We start from the raw sequence: 21,172 nt of genomic DNA, 5'->3' as shown, positions 1-21,172 counted from the left end.
AATTCCCCATTAAGTGTCTTCAGTTCTTGCCTGTACATATGATTTCTGATTTAGTTATCTGAGTTTTATGAATAGATTGCATTTCTGTAACATTTTCTGTATGCATAAACAACATTCTTTAGAAACAAGACAGACATCAAAAAAGAGCACGCAAAATGACATCAGGCTTACTGGTATTTTAAAGGTGTCTGCAGACACCTGGTTCTCCATGGAATCTAAAGAAGGCCGGCGGACGTTAGTGGAAGAATAACTGATGGGGTAGGACTGGGCTGGGCGCCGGAATGTCATTTCTGCGGAGGCAATAGGTGGCTTTGAAGAATTCTTGTGATAACGATGGATGAAATAGGAAGAAAGCAGCACGGAGATGATGAAGGACAGCAGCACTGCCCCTGCTATCACAGTCTTGCACACATCATCACACAGTTGCTCTGTGGACCAAGAAGAGCTTCTTAGAACTTTGCTTGTTGTCTCCTACTTCTGATTTGGCAGTGCATATAACATACACAGGTGTGACAAAACCAGAACTCAAAATAATTTAAAAGCCAGAGGAAACCTGAGCTAATTCTCAATGGAATTTGAGAACTTGCAAATATGCCCACTGCACCTACCAATTTTTTTTTTTTTTTTTTTTTTGGACATCAGCAGGTAATTGTTTGTCTAACTGCATGTATAAATGTAAAGATGGCTCACTTGACCCCATGTTCCTTATCTTTACAGATACAGGCTACTCCTGGCTCTTTTTTTAAGACCCAGTTTACCATATATTGATCTTCTCATACCACTTACCTCTCAGAAGACCCATGACTGGATTTTGCTTGTGGACAACTGTTTATGTTAGAGCCGTTCAACCCATCAAATAAAATCTTCTCCAAATGTGAATGTAATTCCTTATGTCAACTGTTAGATATCAAACAATGTTTCTCTTCATCTTTTTAGATTATAGGGACACTTAAAATATTTCTGCTTTGTATTTAACAAAATAATTATTTCTGAAAACATTGCCTAATGTTGCCACTACTTCTAAAGTAATATGGATTTTTTTTTAATCCACATTTACTACTTCTCCTTTTGCAGAAACCCTTTTAGTGTCTTACTTTGGAAACTAAGTTTCTTTAAATAATAAAAATTATTTAAAAGAGCATTATTTAATCCCCATCAGTTTCAAACTGTAGAGCTTTTCTGTTGAAGCAAAGGTCAATTAAAAAAAGTAATCTCCTCCTAACACAATGAGTGCTGGCTATCTCTGATGTTTCGAAGCCAAGATTTTCAGGAATTATTAGAAAGCTGGAATTACTTGAAAGTAATAGAAGTCATTATTCTAATTCTCCTAGATGTTTTTGCAAATACCAGGTGAGTCTCACAGAAATGCAAATGCTGCTGGAAATCAAAGGACAACCAACCTGTTTGTCACATAGTAAAGGATAAAAAAGAACCTTTAGCCATGGCTAGAAACAACCCCCTCTGGGAATTTTGAGGTGCCAGTTCTTAATTAATTTTATATTAGCAGTCTCTGTCCAAAGAGCTTATTAACATGCCCACAAGTTTAGATCATTGTATAGATATATACATACACAAATGGTAGATACAGAGAAAAAGATTAATATGAGAACAGAAGATAATGTTTAGACTCACCCTTGATATCATCTTTCTCACAATAACAGTTCTGTCTTGGGAAGCAGTAACAAATACCATGTCCTGACTTAATTCCAAGATTTCCAATGCCTTTCCCATGACCACCAATAATGTTTCCACCTAATCAAATAAAGACACAAGCTCAGACTTTCATATGTAGTTTAAAAAAAGTTTTTTCAAAGTTTTCCATGAGTTTATCCTAGTATGCATCTCAAATTTGACAGAGCAGCACAGTTCAGAGATAATGAAAGTGATTTCTGAGAGTTAGGGGAATTCTAAATTCTGAAATGTTTGAGATCCTGAAATGAGGGAGCCTTGGACTGCTTGAACATTAGCCCTGATTAGCCATTATAAAAATTTAATAGATCTCTTTGAATTGCATAGTTGGGACACTTTCCTAATTTCGTGTACCCCTTAAAACCTTATATTTGCCAAACATCTATCTCAAACGATCATCTCATGGCTGCCCTGACTCAGTTTCCTCATAAAGCATTACAGTTTCATATCAGTGAGGTCACCTCACATTTTAAAATTCTTCCTAAAATATCTTCTCTAATCTACTTATTTTAGTTTCTCTCCATCATTGTCTTAGGTATTTTTTTACTCATGAGTTGATGTACAGTCCAGTGGTACAGACCAGCAGTCTACAGACTTGATTTCCATTCCTGTTTCTGATGCCCATTTCCTCTAACCTTGGAAAAGTCAGCATACTGTTCTAGATATTATTTGTACCATTGTTAAATGTAGATAACAGTACTTAATCACATCTGTAAAAGGCCACAGGATAGTCTGGTGAAAGCACTGAGTAAGTGCCAAATGTAACATAAAAAAATGAATCTTTCGTTACCTAAAAATGCACTGTTTATCATTAGGAAAAAAGTGCAGAAACTGATAGAGAGCTACTCTTGATTTCAAGCAATAGTTCTTCACGTAGAGTAATTGCAACTATACTTCCAAGTAAATAACTTCTTTCTGCATATATTATGAAAATGACCATGAGTTGTGACATTTTTCATTTATAAACTTCTTTTAATCACAAACAGCATTGTATAGACAGAAACCAATCAAGTTTTGCAAGTTTAGCTGCCTTTCAGAAAAATTGCCTAAACCATAAAGGGATTCAAAAGATGAACAAGTTTTTTTCAGTGCAGTCTTCTTTTTATTTCAACTCATTTTCCTCCATCCCATCTAAGTTGACAGTAGAGTGAACGTTTGTTTTCCATTACTTTGGATGTGTAACATGAATTGAGGAAAAGAATATTTTTTGGCAACATAAATGAAAACATCCTTTTTTATAAGGAGTGAAATGGGGACCTGAGTAAGCAAAATAGAATTTGTCCATCTTTCTAGAGAAGCCACACTTACTAAATTGTATGCAGCTCGGTTCATTTTGGAAGAGGCTGTGCTGAGTTACTGCTCTCTGAGCTGATACTTCTTGTTTGAAGAAGCATCAGTGTTCCCAGAAATTCTTGATTATCCTCCCACCAGCCAAGTTCTTGAATTGTGAAGAGGTGATGAAGTAAAGTTTTCATTAGTCTCAAAAAAATCATATGTATTTACCTATATCTGCCTATGTTTGAGGACCTGGAAGAAGGGGGAAGCAGGGGATGAACAGGTCCTATCTAAACTGTTCTCAAGCAAGGGTTGAAGACAAAGAGTTTTTACACACTAAGGAAAGAAGGAGTATATTGTCACTGCAGGTGTACATTGGAAACATGGAGCTTCCTATATGCATTCCAGAGACTCAAAAATGTATTTTTTAACAATGGATTGCTGGTAGAGAAATTCCAAGAGTTATCAATATTGGTTTGAATTGTGGTGTTTCACAGGCTTCTGTTTTAAATCATCAGGTGTTTCCATTGCCCTGTGATGGGAGAGAGCTTTCCCTACTTCAAGGTCATTTGGAAAAAGGAAAAACCATGGCCCTATCCCCACAGCATGTAGAAAACTCCAGAAATTCAGAAAGTAAAAACACTGGTTGGACAAAACCAAAGACTACCACTGAAAACAAAGACATCCAAATCAGGGGGGAAGCCTAAGCAATATTTTTTTTTTTTTTCATTATCACAAAGACAAGTTCAGAGGAACTTACAAAGATCAGTCATTTACTGATCTACTGAACATTTATGTTTAGACATATTCACACACTGCAACCAGCATTGAAGTAGTTACTACAAGAAAGTCTCTTGCTTAGAATGCAATTATGTTGCCTCTATTTGACAGCCACAGCAGCAGTTGTTTCAGCTGAGTGCCCCTGAATGTAATATTCCTAGTGTTAGTGTGAGAAAGCAGTTTTGGGACTCAAGTACATAGCCATCATAAAGAAACAGAAAAATAAATATTTTAGTAACTGACTGCACTTAAATATTCTTGATCTTAACACATCTGGAGCTTTCTATTTATTGCTTGCCATTCCCAAAGAAATGTCCCATGCCAGGAGAAGCTGATATAACGATACTCCTGCACTTCTGAGCTCTCAATACACACTCATTTCTTTGTCTGTAAATATACTGCTTTTGAGCACCAGCCCAGGTTCTGAATTGCATCAAATCACGTATAAAATTATCCAACTCAGGCATTAAAAAAGCATACGTAACATCTTGAAAGCTTGTCTTACTTGCCTGCTTCTATTACCTAATAAGACAGTATTTCTTTCAGGCTTCTGTTGAGCAAAATATCTGATGCTGCATATGTTGCACATTACAAGTTTTAGCATTGCAGCCTCTGGCACAAATATTTCCACTTTTAGAATAACAATTGATTGCAGTTACTTCCAATAAAGAATTCTTTTCAGGTGATTAGAGAAGTTACTTGCATTCACTTCAAGCATTTCTGCCCCTTTAAGGATTGTTTTTATGAACTATAGTGAAATAATTATCTTTACAATAGAAGTCATTTACAATACACAATCCCATTCTTATATGTATAAAACACAAAGATGCCTCATTCATGTAAAAAAAATACTAGTTCCTCTAAGACTCCATTTTAAAATATAAACTTCGAGTATACAAAAAAACGTCCAAGCCAGAAGAATATTATTCAAGAAACAACTATGTCTTTATTCCTGAATGAGATATTGATAGATAAAAAGTTCCACTTGAAAATTATCATCTCATAAAAGACTGAAATCGCTCAAGTGCAATACACTATTTTTCTTATATCTTCAGGGTGATTTGTGAACTTGCAGGTATATGAGTGGAATTGTCCTGGTTCAGCTAGGATAGGGTTAGGTTTCCCCAGCAGAGAGAGAGGGGGAAGGGATCTCCAGCTAGGTTATTCATACCATGCTGGCGTCAGGTCCAGGGGCGGAACCTTTTTACCTTGCTCTTTGGTGGGCTTGGTGGCGGGAACCTGTTTCCATGACCAGCTAGCGGTATTTCTCTGTATATTGTTTGTCTTTTTCACTGTTATTGCTGTTATCATTGCTACTGTTGTCGTTCAGATTGTTTTATCACACTGTTGTATTAAATTTCTTCTTATTTTACCCCGGGTCTGTGCCTAACTTCCAGCCTGACCAGCTGTGGGTGGGGGAGGGGCAACAGCAACGTGCTCTCCGGTCCTGGCTGGGCTTAAACCATTACAGGAATGTAGAAAGATGTGTTTAAGAGAAACCAAATACACTTCAATTCTTCCTTCATAAATGATGTTCATATGAATCGCTGTCTGTATCTTCAAATAGGTAAGACATTGGATCATTTTGATGATCCCCTGTCAAATAAGGCCAGGTACATTTCCCCAGATAATCCTCTATAAACATGTTTATTTTAAATTTGTTATTTTAAATTTGTTTTTTCTTACTTATTTAAATTGGAGTTCAAATAGGCATGGTTTCTATCATATTGTGCTGAAGTTTAGAAGTATGGCATTAACTTGCCTAAAAACTGTACCCATTTCAGCAAATAGCGAAAAACACTATCTGTGATTTAAGAGAATAAGAATTACTGAGAAAACCTTATCTTTCTATCTTAAGCTTGTCTAAAGGCTTAAGAAAGAACTCTTGTATGATACCAATGTGGGTATGACAATGCAGAGATGCTAAATATGTTCAGCTTGCAAAGGTATCTGGGATCAAGAAAGTGGAACTTTCCATACTTGTGCAGTCTTGGGGGCACACAGCTGGATCTTTGCTCTCAATCACATCACAGATGCCATCCGGACAAGTCTTGATACTTGGGGTGCATGTGGAATAGTTTGTGGTGATCCCTGCAAACAAAGAAACAGACAGCAGCAGCAATACTGTGAGACTTTGAAGGAAAGCTTATTGCATCATCTCAGTGCACACTGACACACCAAAGCACAGGTTACTTCAGTTCTTAAAATAAACATCTATGAATATAAATATAATCTGTTAAAGTAACAGACAAGACAACAAACAGCTAAAAGCAACTGGAGAAATACATTTTTCACCATGTTTTCTGCTTATGACAGCCCTTTGTGCACATCATTTGCAGTTACAGTTACTTGAAAAAGGGCTAGTTGACCATTTTGAGACTGAAGAGTGGCTTTCACAAGTAAGGATGTCTCCAACAATTTCACACATACTTGAATATGAAAATTACAAGTAGTCAAAGAGAATTTGTGATACTCATGCAGTCTGAAGCTGTAAAGCATTGTCACAGCAGCATTGTTCTGGTAGGGTTAAAAGTACCATCAGCCATCAGACCTGTGCTACAGACCACAGAAAACAGAGACAACAGAGACATTGCTGCTGTGCTTACTGTCTGCTGGGACTTACCTGCTCAGAGGCTCATTGGTATGTTCCAAACTCAATTCATGGTCACAGAGATTATCTTGCAAGCCGTAAGTCACCTGTTCCAGTTACACTGCTGCAAACCCAGTTAACTACTAACTGTTGTTTTACGTATCATGTTCAACATCACCAGGGACAAGATCAGGAATGACCATTCCAGGTTAACCTCATTGTCCTTCCTAGTGCGTTTCATTTGAGTATTATGATTAATTTTTTTAGCCCTGTTTTTTGTGTAGTTTACTATACCATGTTGTCCAACCAGAATAAATCAGTTTATATCTATGGAAAACAAATGCACAATTACAACTAAACAGAAGCTTGATTTCTCACAACAGAAATGTACCTTTTCCACTCCCCTGTCTCCACTGGCATCTTCCTGTTAAGACTCCCAGGCCACCACACTCTTCACATTCAGCACGGTGCTTACTCACAGCACAAGAGTCAGGGCAGTCCTCTTCTTTTTTTAAAACTGTTGAGAAAAGTATTTGCTGTCAGATCAGGACAAGGGAGATGAATACACAAGAAAGCTCAAATCAGAAAAAAACCCTCCATTCTTAGGGGTAGATAGAAAAGAAAGAAAGATGGAGAAAGAAGGGAAAGACAACACTTGGGTTGTAAACTTAGATCACAATTATATTCCAGGTGTTTACCTTCTGTGAAATAAAAGGTAAACAGCAAGATCATGATGGCATGGTTATCTTTGCTTGATAGCACACTGTCAATGCCTATAACTGTAGAAATGTGCTAACATACTGATAACAGAAAAATGGAGATCATAAATACTTATAGCTTCATACAAAACTTTCAATTAAGACAAAACACTTAGTACTTGGGCTAATGCAGTAGTATCCCAAAGAGCACCAGCTAGAAATGTGTGATTTCAGACTGCCCAAGGTTCTTACAAAAAAGTTCACTGCAGGCTTTTTTTAATTCTTCCTCAACACATTCACTCTTGGCATGGGAGTTCTGATATGACAGAAGGGAACAGAGGCAATTATCAGGAAGAATTGTAAGGGTTTGCATAAAGCATGACATGGTTTGGAGAGAAATGATTACGTTTCCAGTGTCATCGTCCTCTGCTGTGGCTGTTATAGAAGAACATTTTTATCAACTTTTCAGTGAAATGAAGTCAGTGAAATTGCTACTTGAATGTTAAGCAATTTATTTTTTTTTTAAAAAAAGGGAAAAGTTGGGGAGAGAAGGGGAGAGAAAGATGATTGAATAAATACACTGAAGCCAGAGTGTGTGATTTCCTCACACTTTTTTTTTTTTTCCTTCTGTAGGAATATGTGAAAAACAAAATAAAGGTCACACAGACACACAAACCAGATTCTTCTAAATAAAATGTCATCATGAACATTAGAAATTGCATAGGATACACCACCTTTCTGTGCATTAGTTCTTCAAACAAATACCTGCTACAGGCAGGTCTGATTTAGAACTCAAAATGCAAACTTTGCGATCTGTATCTTGTAGCTCAAACTCATTTTCATTCCTAATGCCATCAGTTTATAAATCACCCAACTAAGGCATCATCTAATACCAGTAACACTTGTAAATAAGTAAATAGTTCTATTTGACTCAGGCACTTACAAGTTCCTTCCAATACAATAGTGAGAAAGGTTTTAGTATGTTTCCTGCTCTGCTTGTCTGTAGCTTGAATAGTGTATTGTATTTCCTTGCATTCGGGTCTGTGCAGCACAGAGGAATCATTCACATAAAGGCTTCCATATTTGTCTTCTCGAGCTTGAAGTATGCTGACAGGATAGCAGCTTCCATTGGGAGATAGTAACTTGTAGGTGATGTTCACACCACGGAATTTCATACAGTTTTCAATGCAGATTTTTCCTATCTAGGCTCAAACACCAACAAAGAAATCACAGACAACAGAAACAAAACTATACATCAAAAATATTCTGTGCTTCCCAAAAATATCTTAAAGAAAATTGAGCATATTATAACTTGCAGAGTTCAGCATTTATGTTGTGTTTACAGATTTGATATTTTACTACCAATGCAGTACATGAATGCTTCAGATATGATTTATTCTTAGTAAAAATGAGAGGTAAAGCATCTTCAGGGCAGCCTTGACCTAGAGATTCAGCAATATTTACTGATGGTTAGTAGTGTTCAGTGAAGACCCTGTGATTTGTGAAACTCTGTGTTCAGTACCTGCTCTGTCCCAGATGATCAGTGAGAAAGACTTTGGTCTTGCTTGAAAAAGTGAAGAGCTCAGCATGAACAAAACTCAGCCTCTTTTCAAATAAGATAGAAATTGATAATACATAATTTTCATAATATTATAGTCAAAAAGCTTCTGGCCAGCAGAGTTCTCTGAAAGCCTTAAAAGGAATAAGAACCTCATTGTTTCCCATATGCAATTTCAAAAACATTATCATCTAAAAATGAAAATATGTTGGTTTGCCATATTTTAACTTCTGCCTGCCAGAACATCTATGCTAGAGCACTCTTCAGTCCGAAATAATTTATCTAAAAAGCACAGGAATGTAAAGCCCTGTCTCCTGTCCAGCTCCTATAGGAACTGATCCAATGCTCACTTTGGTTTTTCCATTTATGAGTGAGATTCGGATCAGGCCCAGAGGCTTTGGCTTTCCTTGCAGGGAAAACCACAATGTGAAGGATGGGGTGTTGTTGAAGGGAACTTGGTGATGGATTCTTTAAAAATGATGCAGTTAAGATGTGTTTTCAAGCAACACCACTGCTGGTAAAAGCATATCCATATTTAATCATTCTTATTAAAGAATGTAAAAACAAAAAAAGGTTTTGTACTAAAACCTCTTCCTATGAACTTGGACTGTTTAAAGTAAGAGAAGAGCTTTTGCAGTCCTAGAAGCAGACTTTGTCATAGGATAGTCCCACTTCATCTAACTTATTCCCATTTACGTCACTAACTGGTCATTTAGCACCTCTTTTCTTGGGTTTTTATGGTGGCAGTATAAAATACAAAGACTATTAAAGCAACCAGAAGCTAGGCCATTTCTTCCACTCCATCTCCTCTCCACAGCATGCTGGGACTGGTAAGAAGGAAAATAAGTAAAGACAAGACTTCATCTGTTAATAAATTCTATCTAGACACAAGGTCTAGACAGGTCCTTTCCAGAACCACGTCATCTTATCTTTGGTGCTGCATTGTAACTGTCAGTGTTTTGCAGCTGCTTAGATGCTGTTTCTTTGGGGCAGTGGCAGAACATAATGATGTTCCATGGCATTAACCTTTATATAGACTAAGCTGTCCTTTCTGCCTGCTATCTCATAACTGCTTCTTCCAGGCACTTTTTTGATCAACTGAAATTTCCTTCAAAGGGGATGGAGTAGACCCCATAAATTCAGGGTCCCTGAAGAGCAGATTATCCTTAGAATAGAGCATGGGCCAGTTTGGCTTTCTCCATATAATTTGAGGAGAAGCTAAAAATGCCCCCCCTCAAAAAATTTCTACTAGAAAGACAGTCTTCCTCTTTTTGCCTGATTCCACTAGGGAAAGCTCAAGCTTGCCACTTTGCTCTGCTCTGTAGGTTCTGGAGTCAGCACAGCTCCCAGATGCAGCATAGCACAGCCCCAGGGGAAGGAGGCAGAAGCAGCCAGTTCCTCTTTCTCATGAGGAGGTGAAAAATAGCCTGGTAAGGATTAACACCAACATACAGAGGAGGGACCTACAAAGGTGCATTTTGCAAGACTCTCAATAGTTAACACAGAAATACCATTATCAGAAATAGGAACAGAAAAATCCATCTTTTGAGCTCCAGAGTTTAATAAAGTCTGGATAATGATAATGTTCCTCTTCACTGAATTCGAGGGACATTTGGACATATAACCTCTCTACAAATCTCAGCCAACGTTATTCATTTGCCTCAGTAAATATCAATAGGGCTTTAAGTCCTTTGATAAGTTAAATGTCACTGGGAAAGCCTGTACCATCAGGCCGTGCTTCTGTTATTCAATTCATTTAGCTGTTCAAATAGACAAATGGCATCAGCCCGGCTGTTTATCATTTCTTCACACTCTTGTGTTTTCCTTAGGGCAAGAGACAGTTCAGCCTTCATATTGATTTGGCCCAGTACTTTTCCTTGGTTGCTCTGGCACATCACAGCTAATTATGCAGATGACTTTAATAATGTGAAGTGCTAGGGACTAAGCTGCTTACATTGACTTGTGCTCCAAGCTGAGCACACTGTAAATTCAAACCCAGTCTTGGAAGTAAGTGGATGTCACTTCAACTGATTGAGAACATCGTTTCCAAAGCCAGGATGAGTTTTGCACTTTGCTGGTTGCGAATCATAACAAAATCTCTTTGTGGATATGTGTTTAGGCAGCACAAAAAAACATCTCCTCCACCGACTTGGAGTTGTTCTTGACGGTAACAGTCTTCCCTGCTACTACTGCCACTCAGGGAAATGGCACAGTTTTTGGGAAGCGCCACTGTTACCAGACACCCTAAAATTCCCTTTCAGATATTTGGCTGTCCTAACAACATGTAAAACCAGAAGCTTTAAAAGTTAACTGGTGGGTTGCTTTTTTTAAATTTTGCATTCTGTAACTAGAATATACTTCCAAGACTTGTTCCATACTTTGAAGAACTATCAAGCCATAGTACATTTCATCAGATTGGAGATAAGAACATGCAATCTGAATTCTTCCTTATAATTCTTCCAATGAATTGGTTTTCTCTGCAATTTGGATGATCATATTTTACTCTCAGTCCTCCTCTCTGCTACAAATACAGTGGCAGTTATATAGCTTTATTTAGTTATGAGGTGTATTTTCCAACAGCTCTCCCAAAATGGCTCATCACTGATGTTTTTAATACTCACTTTCATAAATTATATTGAACTGGTTCCTTATTAATGTACATGTTCCATAGGAATTACATTGTAATTTTCACCTGATTAATGTCAACCTGTTAGAAACTGTTTCTGGAAGGCATTATCAATGGCAATAGTGGTGATTAACCTAAAATGAGGGTTAAATTAGGAAACACATTAATTACTAAGTAGCCATTATCTAGAGAAAAGCCATTAACATACTGGAATATGTAGAGCTAGGACTCCAATATCTGGGATAAATTTCGCTTTTTATCCTTGATATTTTTCCAGTTATTTATGCCTAAGCCACTCATGGTTGCAAGTCCTCCTGTATATAATACATGTTATTTCTCTCTTTTAATACTTCCATGTGTGGCCCCTCCTCTGTTTTTATGTGATGGGAGAGCTTAGTGTCAAGTCTACCTGATACCCACTGCATCCAGCAAATGTAGTATCATATTGATACCACATTTTTCATTGATTCTACTTAAAAGAGATAAGTGAAAGTATAATTAACATAGTTCTTACTTGTGCAAAGCGTTCAGCATTTCTGTTGACAGGGAACTGGTAAGTCATGTTTGGAAACTGAATGCTGACAGGAAGGATGGAGACATTGAAATGAAGCATCACTGATCTTTCTGGGCCATGAAATTCTGTGTCATTCACTAAGACATCCAACTGGAAGGAACTATGTTCTGTGACTGAAATACTTTTATTCAGTACCAGTTCTGCAAAGGAAGAGATTAGTCTATTACCAAACCACAATGTCTGCAAATGTATATTTCGATACTGCAATCTCAACAGAATTATACATATCAAAATTATACATATCAAAGTTATTCCAAACTTAAAACAGAAGGTGAGTTAAGTATGAAAATATGCTCCTAATGGAGTTGTGCTCTGTGCCATTCAAAGTGTTTGGAAAGGTCCTCTTCCCCTCTACCTACCATGCAGAGAACCCTACAATCAGAACCTCTTGCTTATCAGTATACACATCATCATCCATACGCTCCCTTATCCCAGAGATGCACAAACTCCATTTTTTCAGTAAATGTTTAAAACTCAGCATTTGCTTAACATGAAATTTCTCAGCTTTCTTTGGCTCAGTATTTACAATACGCTTGGAAAAGTTTGAGAGCTTATTGGTCAATTATTAACAAGCAACTTCTCCTTTATTTGAAGAAAGAGACCTTACTGTACTCATGTCGAGTTCCCCTCACTTGGCTGCCATTTGGGCTGAAGTGGATTTCATCAAAGATGTGCTCTACCCGAAATGTTTCACTTATCCAGGGATCATCAGTAACAATGGTTCCTGTGTATTTCTTTCTGCTGCTTTCAAGGGGATAAATAGGTGTGGTGTCTGCATCATATACAGTTAGCGTTGCAAGAACAGTTCCCTAGAAGGAAACAATAAATGACATTGCTGAATGACCTGAAGCTTTCTTCCTCCAATACAGGTTTGGGAGATTGAAATATTGGTCAAATAAAACCTTACAATTTTAATTCAAGCTCACTTTTATTCAAATTCACTTTAAGCTTCAGGTTACCACTATTTCACACCTATTTGGATCTGAGTTAGAAGCTCAGAAGAAGATGGCAGTGAGAAAGGATTTGTCATATAATCATTAGAGTCTATGTCTAAACACATGCCAAACTTTTGAAGTAGAAAATGAGTGTACATGCACAGCTCTTGATTTTTTCATTTTTTAAAAACAAAGTTATTCTACAATGCTACCAAAAAAAGGCATGTAAGTAATAGGTGCACTCAAAAGACATGAAATACATTCACACAGGGCAAACTCATTACCAAATCTCCAAAGTGGCCTGGGTTGTCTGTCTTCTGCTTAGTTTACTAGATTGCTGTTCTCCACCTGGACACTGATGCCACAAGGTCTTTAAGATTTTTATTAGAATTTCTGTTTTTTTCAAGTTCATTCAGTTACTAGAAAAGATTAAAAGTTTCCAAATATAATGCCTTTTTTCCACTGCAAAATGCCAGTGAAGTTTACTATGTTCTGAGCACTTTTCAGGCATGTAATTTCAAAGAGATTATTTTACTTTATAACAGTTTTATGAGACGTTCACTTTCTGTCATCCAGAGCTAAATGAACCTCACAAATCTTAAAATTTTCAAAAGTAAAAAGGAATTACTTTATGCCCAAGCAAATGTGATGTGTTCATAGGAGTCTTGTCAATACTTGTTCTAGTCAGAAGGTGGCAGCAAACTCCCAAAATAATTCTTTCTCTTTCAGACAAATAAGAGCAAAATGTACTTTGAAGTGGAATTTCACTACAAAAAAAAAATGTTGCTGTTAGGAAACAGAAGTCCTCTCCCGCAAAATGCATCATTTAGGCCCCAAAAGTGCCTTGTCTATACCACTGATTTACAAAGGGCTCTTGCTCTGGTGGAAGAGCCAGAGGCCACCTGTATACTTCACTGAAGCAACGGGTGTACACGGCCAGGGGACACACACTAAGACACCCAGGAGTTCATACCTCTTGAAAAATCATCTTGGCGTGGTAAGTGAAGGTGGAAAGGCACCGTTAAAGCAAGATCCTGGAGCTCTCCCTTAACAGCCTGACACTGAAACTTTTAACACCTTTGCAGATGCACTGTTAGTCTGCAGAAAGCAACTGCTTATTACAACTTTCTGTTACTGGTAGAGCCTCCTGATAAATGTTCTGAACGTAGTTCTGGTGTCTTATATAGATTTGCATATATGGGAAGGATACACACATACACTTGCTCTAACAACACTCAGTTTTAGTCACCTGGGGGGGAAGCAAGCCTGTAACAAATACAGAGCAGAGCTCAATATGGGGAGATATAGAATCCTGACAACAGTCTCAGCAATGGTCCATTGTGGCCTCAGGAACTGCTCACATTTCTTTACACTGTTAAAAGTCTGACCCAAATTCTTCCTTTTTTAGGGTCTGAATAAGATATAACTTGAACAGGAATCCTACAAGCTCAGCATTTTACAATAACAGGTTTGCAGAGTATGTCATGGTGACGTGCTCTTTGCTGAGATCCATTATCCAGAGCATGGTGTTTCCCACCAATTAGGTCTCCCACTCCTGCACTCCTACTTCAGAGACTAGATAAAGGAGAACATTACCTCTTTCCTGTTGAACTCCACGACAGCATCTGCTGTATCAGTGCCATTGGGAAGGAAGGGAGGAGAGTCATCTTCATCTAACACATTCACCAGGAAGGGCACCTCAACTTGCATTTCCCTGAAGCCCTCTCTCATGGTACATTTAGCAATCAGCTCATATCTCTCCCTCTCTTCTCGATCTAGGCGCTGTGTGACACTCACACCAGTGGTGTTCTCATTGTATCGAAAGGGCATACCTTCAGCTGAAAAACATAGTATAAATAGGGACAATCACTTCACATTATAAGGCTCTGATAGCTTTCTTCTTTATCACTCTCTTGCAATCCACTAAATACATTTGAACATCATGACTGCATGATAAAAGGCACACTCAATAGTGAAACAGAAGGAAGTTGTGGGGTTATATTAGAGCAGGTGGAAAATATGGAATATATAGGAAGATCCTATGGTCTAGAAGCAGCACAATTTAAAGCTCAGGATATTCCCAGTCTGCCCTTAGCAGGTGCAAACTTCTAAAAGCAATCTTTTCTTTAGGGAAGGGGATACTACTCCTTCTCATCCCTCTGTATATCTCAAAGGCAAAAGTCTTCAGTCTCAGTTCACATTTGCAACAGAATTTCCTTTATAGAATCAACCTAGAGGATCTACTACTACAGAAATCTTAACAGTGCATCTGTTTGCATCTATTACTAGTATGTGAGGGGCTCACTTCCAGTTTTACCTGCCAGCAGTTTGTAGGAAATGCTGAGATTCTGACACAGATGATGAACTGAGGGTAACTGGAGCTGATAAAATGTGCCAGGTGGTTTATTCTCCTTGATGTGAAAGGAGAGATCCATTTCCGCGAAACAAAGCTGCCTTGCTGTCAGGGAACTGCAAGCTGGTGTGGTAGCATTGATCAAGGACAGGAAAACCGTGGTGCGCACAGCAGAGTCACATTCATTCTCTTGAAAAGAGTGGGATGAAAGGAAGACATACAGCATCACCTTTGATAACGGCATCCAGTTTCCTACAGCTTCAGTTAAAAAAAAAAAAAACAAACAAAAACAACCACCAGAAGAAACATTTTACAGAAGGCAAGCCAACAATTCTTTTACTCATTTTGTACTCGTCCATTATTCTACAAACAACCATATAAGTCCTATTATGTAATAAAACAATTCATCAATACATCATCTGCTGGTGGGAAGACCTTAAAATCATAATCATTCCATTAAGCCAAAAAACTACAGGCGTTAGCACCAACTTTACATTGTAGAACCTCGCAGAAGGATATCAGCATTCTGTAAGACACTGACATAAAACAGGTCAGTATTAGTAATAAGCTTTTTGATAAAACTGTTTTTTGGAGGGAATAGAGCAGAGTGGGGTGGCATCAGGGAAAAAGAGTGCATGAAATGGCAACAGATATTCAGGACAGACCCATAACTACTATCATTTAAGTAACAGCATTCTGGTAGTTTATACCAGTTGAGGATATGGGTCAAATTGTTTATGTTTACAGGACAAATTGCTTCATCATTTCAAAATATAAAGAGAGAGTTAAAAGATAACATAGAAGTTAAAACCAACCTGTGTCATCTATTAATACACCCCTCAAGCCTTAACTATTTTTATTACCTTGGTTTGACTACAGACAGAATGACAGTATCTCTGTAGCAGATCTAATTCACTTGAAAAGATGCTCTAGGTCACTTTGATCCATATGAACAAAACAAGGCTCTCAAGTTCTGTATAACTGTTCTTCCTTTGTTCAGTTATAAATAACTATCTGATATTCATGAACACTAAGTACTAAAAATGCAGTGAAAAAGTGGTGAGATATCAAGCACTCAGCACTTAAGAAATAAAGCAGTGTCTGAAGTTGAACATTTCAACATCAAGGCACCTAAGTCAAAGGGCAGCGTAGATATATGGCTCTTACAAACTCAAGACTGTTACTACAGACTCTCTCCAACAGCAGAATTTCTGCAACTGATCACAGTAGTATGCCATTAACTCCTCACCCATTTCCTCCTCCACCATCTAATGATAACTAATTTCCTCATTGATCAAAATCACTGAAACCAATTTACTGCTAGACCATAAAAGGGGAAAAAATGAGGTAATTCGTTTCTGTAGTTCAACAGTAAGCTTCTCTAACGAAGTCAAATCTCAAGAGAGGAAGAGGGGTACACTTAACCATTTCTTCCAAGAGCTGTTGGTGTCATATGCAAATGTACTTTGTGAATTCAAATAACGACAGTTCAAGGACCTTTTATTTAAGAGTTTGAACTAATCTAACTGCATTGATATGGGCACTAAGTGCCCAGCATTAACACAGTGGATGCTTAATTTGCACTGGAAGATGAACAAACTGCAAATCTCAATGTAAAGCTGTAACTTATACAGCTGCGAAATGCAGAAAATAATATTTCAAATAGTGTAACTTTACCACCGTATTGGAGTCTGCAGTTGGAGCAACTAGATCTCTCCCATGTCAGCATTTGCTTTAGCATATGGTTCTCTGCATTTGCTGTGGGTTTCTTTGGGTCTGGTTCCTCAGTTTAGAAGGACAGATGTGGTTTTTTAAAATGTGATGCTCATATGATGATGGGTAAATCTGAATGTACATTGCTTTAACAACAGATACTTCAACAAGAAAAGCTAGTCTTCTCATACTTACACAGCATGTTAAAATCTTCTCTATCCAGGCTTTTGCTGAGGTAGAGAAGTCCTGTTTTTTCTCTGATTTGAAACCAATGATTTTCATGGGATCTTGCTCGAGAAATTATGAGATTCTGGCATAGATGAAAGTGGGCCACTTCCCCATGTGAATCCCTCAAGGCATGGATGTGCAGGAGCGGTGTACCTGCTGGCTGATCAATGTAGACATTCTCTGAATACTCTTTCCTGGGGAAGTAGAGACCAAAGGCAGCTGCAAAGGAAGGCACACAAGAGGAGAGGTGTTCCCAGTTAAATAATTTTTGCACTGGCATTTTGTTAAAGAGATGCATTTCCAAAGAACCAAAGGCTTCACTCTCTAAGGATTAAAGAAACAAACAAAAAAAAAAAAGTGGAAAAAAAGCAGATCCTCATCTGGTGTAAATAAATATAGCTTTACTGCACGCAAGTCAGGGACATAGCCATCAAAAATTTGGCCTATAGTTTATGTTTAAGTTACAAAATCATCTGCTTTTGAAAGCAAAACTGCTTTGCTGTAAACACAACCCAGTTTAAGCAGAACACTTAATGAAGCTCTGCTTGCCAAATTTTACTTAATTTGGAGCTCTCAGCTGTAATTCCATTATCTCACAGATTACGTTCAAGGAAGGAAAAAACCCTTTCATTAAATCACACTTTATAAACCTAAACACACTCTGTTGAGAGAAAACACAGAAATGTATCAATGGCTAGCATGGTTTTCCTTGGATCACATAAAACCACTCTGATCCTTTTCTGGATCCATCCCTTTCTAAACAGTCTAGCATGATACTTCTGGTTTAGAAAATGGGAGTTGTTTAAATAAAATTGATATGAAAGTCTTATAAGTATTTTAACTATGACAGATGGGAAAGCTGAGAACTGACTTGCCTGAAAGTGGGAAGGGAAATGTACATTTATTTTTAATATAACGGCTGTGACTGACCCACTATTCTCCAATTTCTCCCCCTGCCTCTGACATTACAGACATTTACATTCAGTAGAGCTCAACTGCCCCTTGATGCCTGTTTCTTCAACTGATCTCATCCTGCCAGGTCACATTGCAATGGCCATTCTATTCCTTTCAAATGCTCCCCTTACAATTCTGCTGCTTACAAATGTGATCACAGTGGAACGCTCAATAAACAAGGAGGGTACAAGGGGATGCTCACTGCTCTTATGTACACTGAAACACTGGAACTGTCACTCTTGTACTTCACCTGCACTGATCATCAGTACTTGCCCCCATACAAAAAAACACATTTGCATATTGCAGAATTTTGCATCATTTAATCTGATTTGATAAAGAGTAAGGCATATAGCAGGCTCACATATCTGCTGAACAAATGAAAATAATAATTTCCATATGTTTCTAATACAAGACTATCATAACTTAAATCAAGCCAGATACAGCTGGAAACAATGGTAATACAGAAGTAAAATTAGAGATATAATGCCAAACCATCTTCAAAATAGAATTAGGCTATAGCACCTATTTGTTTTTTATTACTATTGGATCCATACACTGTTCTACTGAATGGAGAGGACCTCAAACAAACTCTAAACAAGAGACCTCTAATTTCATTTGGAAATACCACAGAAACCACTTGTACCTTGCAATAACTCATTACATCATCAGTATCCATGGATGCAATTACATCCATGAGATTTACAGAGACCCATTATTTTTTCTACCTATACTTCACAATATAGGAATAAAGTAGTAAGTGGTAGGTGAATTCACTCCAAAGTAATGAATTCAAAGTGAAGACAACAATAATCTTTTTGAGAGTTTTAGAAAAGCATTAACTCCTGACTTCCTCTGTCTGGAAGAAAACTATTACTTCTGACTCTGGTACTATCATCATATTTTTTGTAAGTGAGATTACTGAACATTCATAATAATTTTCAAATATTTTCCCAGTCCCTCTGTCTTTTGTGAAGTGCAGGAAATCCAGGTGAATATGCACAGCTTGAAGTCCTAACAAACTGGTTTGTTAACAAGAGGCATAAGGTGATATCCCAGTAGCAAGCCCAGTCCCAGTGCAAGCAAATAGATTTCTGAGGCATTTTCTATAAAATCTCAATTCTAGAATTATGAAAACTTCCTCACAAGAAATTCAGCACTGAAAATTCACTGCTCAGAATCACTGAAAACTCACTGCTCAGAATGACTTTTAACCCACTGATGCATATAAATGAGACTTGTACAACATTAGCTACAGGACATCGGAATATTTACTTTCTTTAAGACTGGGGTGAACAGTGCTAATGTGAGTGATGCTGTGTGCTCAGCATCACAAACACATCATGTGGTGCAAGAACCGGCACCACAGCAGACAGGGCATATAAATGCAACGAGCGTGTAGAAATTATGACAGACATTGCTCCTTAAACGTCTAAAACTTTGCATGCAACTACACCTCACCAGAAGTCGTCATCCTGACTGCTCTGCATCTGAAAGAAATTGTTAGTATTTATGCTGCAGACTCTCCGAAATTCTTCAGTTCACAGCAGCAGTTTTCTCCATTCTCAGAAAAAAAGGGAAAAAATCCTGTAATATAAAAATTTGATTTCTGTAGATAACAAGAAGGCAAAACAATGCTTTGTATTTTGAAAAGAGAGGAAGATTCCTTCATAAAACAAGTTAGAATTTGCACCACTAATTAACCAGAAATGTTTTTCACAAATATAAAAGCCACTAAGAAATTAGGAAAAGCCATGGTAAGAAATTCAAGTTTGAAGCATGTTTTTCTTCTCTCCAATTCAAACCTAAAAGCTGATGAAACTAAATCCTGGCCATCAAAAGGTTTAGGTTTTATTACAGAACATACTTCTATATTAAGGACAACACTTAATAGTTTTGACACCAGTGGAGATTACATATTTTCATGTTTTACTTATCAAACAAGTATTTCAAGTGAAGACACTGTACAACAATGTAGAAATTGAGATGGTAAAATTAAAAAAAAATATTGTTGATTTAGCCATGTAACAAGATTTACCCAATGCTGCTTATCTTGAAATTACTTGGATTATAAAGTGGTTTGTGACCCTCTCTAACTCCATTTCAAACACTGAAGGAGATGAGGGGTATGCAACAGAGTGCACAGGTCACAACCACACTCTGCATATAAATCTTTGAAAACTGATTTGGAAGGAGACCTTTGAAGTAGAAATGTAGCACCCACTTCTCTGAGTTACATTCATTCCTTTAAGCCCTAGTAAGTTAAAACCAGATTCAATAAACTTGCCATCTGGCAAATATGCTGCAGGAGGAAGAGGGGTACACTTAACCATTTCTTCCAAGAGCTGTTGGTGTCATATGCAAATGTACTTTGTGAATTCAAATAACGACAGTTCAAGGACCTTTTATTTAAGAGTTTGAACTAATCTAACTGCATTGATATGGGCACTAAGTGCCCAGCATTAACACAGTGGATGCTTAATTTGCACTGGAAGATGAACAAACTGCAAATCTCAATGTAAAGCTGTAACTTATACAGCTGCGAAATGCAGAAAATAATATTTCAAATAGTGTAACTTTACCACCGTATTGGAGTCTGCAGTTGGAGCAACTAGATCTCTCCCATGTCAGCATTTGCTTTAGCATATGGTTCTCTGCATTTGCTGTGGGTTTCTTTGGGTCTGGTTCCTCAGTTTAGAAGGACAGATGTGGTTTTTTAAAATGTGATGCTCATATGATGATGGGTAAATCTGAATGTACATTGCTTTAACAACAGATACTTCAACAAGAAAAGCTAGTCTTCTCATACTTACACAGCATGTTAAAATCTTCTCTATCCAGGCTTTTGCTGAGGTAGAGAAGTCCTGTTTTTTCTCTGATTTGAAACCAATGATTTTCATGGGATCTTGCTCGAGAAATTATGAGATTCTGGCATAGATGAAAGTGGGCCACTTCCCCATGTGAATCCCTCAAGGCATGGATGTGCAGGAGCGGTGTACCTGCTGGCTGATCAATGTAGACATTCTCTGAATACTCTTTCCTGGGGAAGTAGAGACCAAAGGCAGCTGCAAAGGAAGGCACACAAGAGGAGAGGTGTTCCCAGTTAAATAATTTTTGCACTGGCATTTTGTTAAAGAGATGCATTTCCAAAGAACCAAAGGCTTCACTCTCTAAGGATTAAAGAAACAAACAAAAAAAAAAA

General features: G+C 37.6%; 1 protein-coding gene across 2 annotated transcripts in view; it reads right to left on the bottom strand.

Annotated features, from left to right (window-relative positions):
• The window catches only part of RET (ret proto-oncogene), an 84,057-nt gene that overhangs the window by 22,217 nt on the left and 40,668 nt on the right, over positions 1-21,172 (bottom strand). For both annotated transcript variants that reach the window (XM_026854892.1, XM_026854893.1), the window contains exons 2-11: positions 20,784-21,035; positions 15,043-15,336; positions 14,322-14,563; positions 12,398-12,599; positions 11,731-11,930; positions 7,976-8,234; positions 6,726-6,851; positions 5,725-5,835; positions 1,633-1,752; positions 172-428 (exon numbers count right to left, since the gene is read on the bottom strand). In XM_026854892.1, the coding sequence (XP_026710693.1) occupies positions 172-428; positions 1,633-1,752; positions 5,725-5,835; positions 6,726-6,851; positions 7,976-8,234; positions 11,731-11,930; positions 12,398-12,599; positions 14,322-14,563; positions 15,043-15,336; positions 20,784-21,035 (2,063 nt within the window). The remainder of the gene's footprint in view (positions 1-171; positions 429-1,632; positions 1,753-5,724; positions 5,836-6,725; positions 6,852-7,975; positions 8,235-11,730; positions 11,931-12,397; positions 12,600-14,321; positions 14,564-15,042; positions 15,337-20,783; positions 21,036-21,172) is intronic.

Source organism: Athene cunicularia (genome assembly GCF_003259725.1).
Source record: "Athene cunicularia isolate RWA chromosome 9 unlocalized genomic scaffold, athCun1 chr9_part1, whole genome shotgun sequence".
Classification (NCBI taxonomy): domain Eukaryota; kingdom Metazoa; phylum Chordata; class Aves; order Strigiformes; family Strigidae; genus Athene; species Athene cunicularia.
The sequence above is the reverse complement of the archived record's forward strand: the minus strand, read 5'-3'. Positions and strand labels throughout refer to the sequence as shown.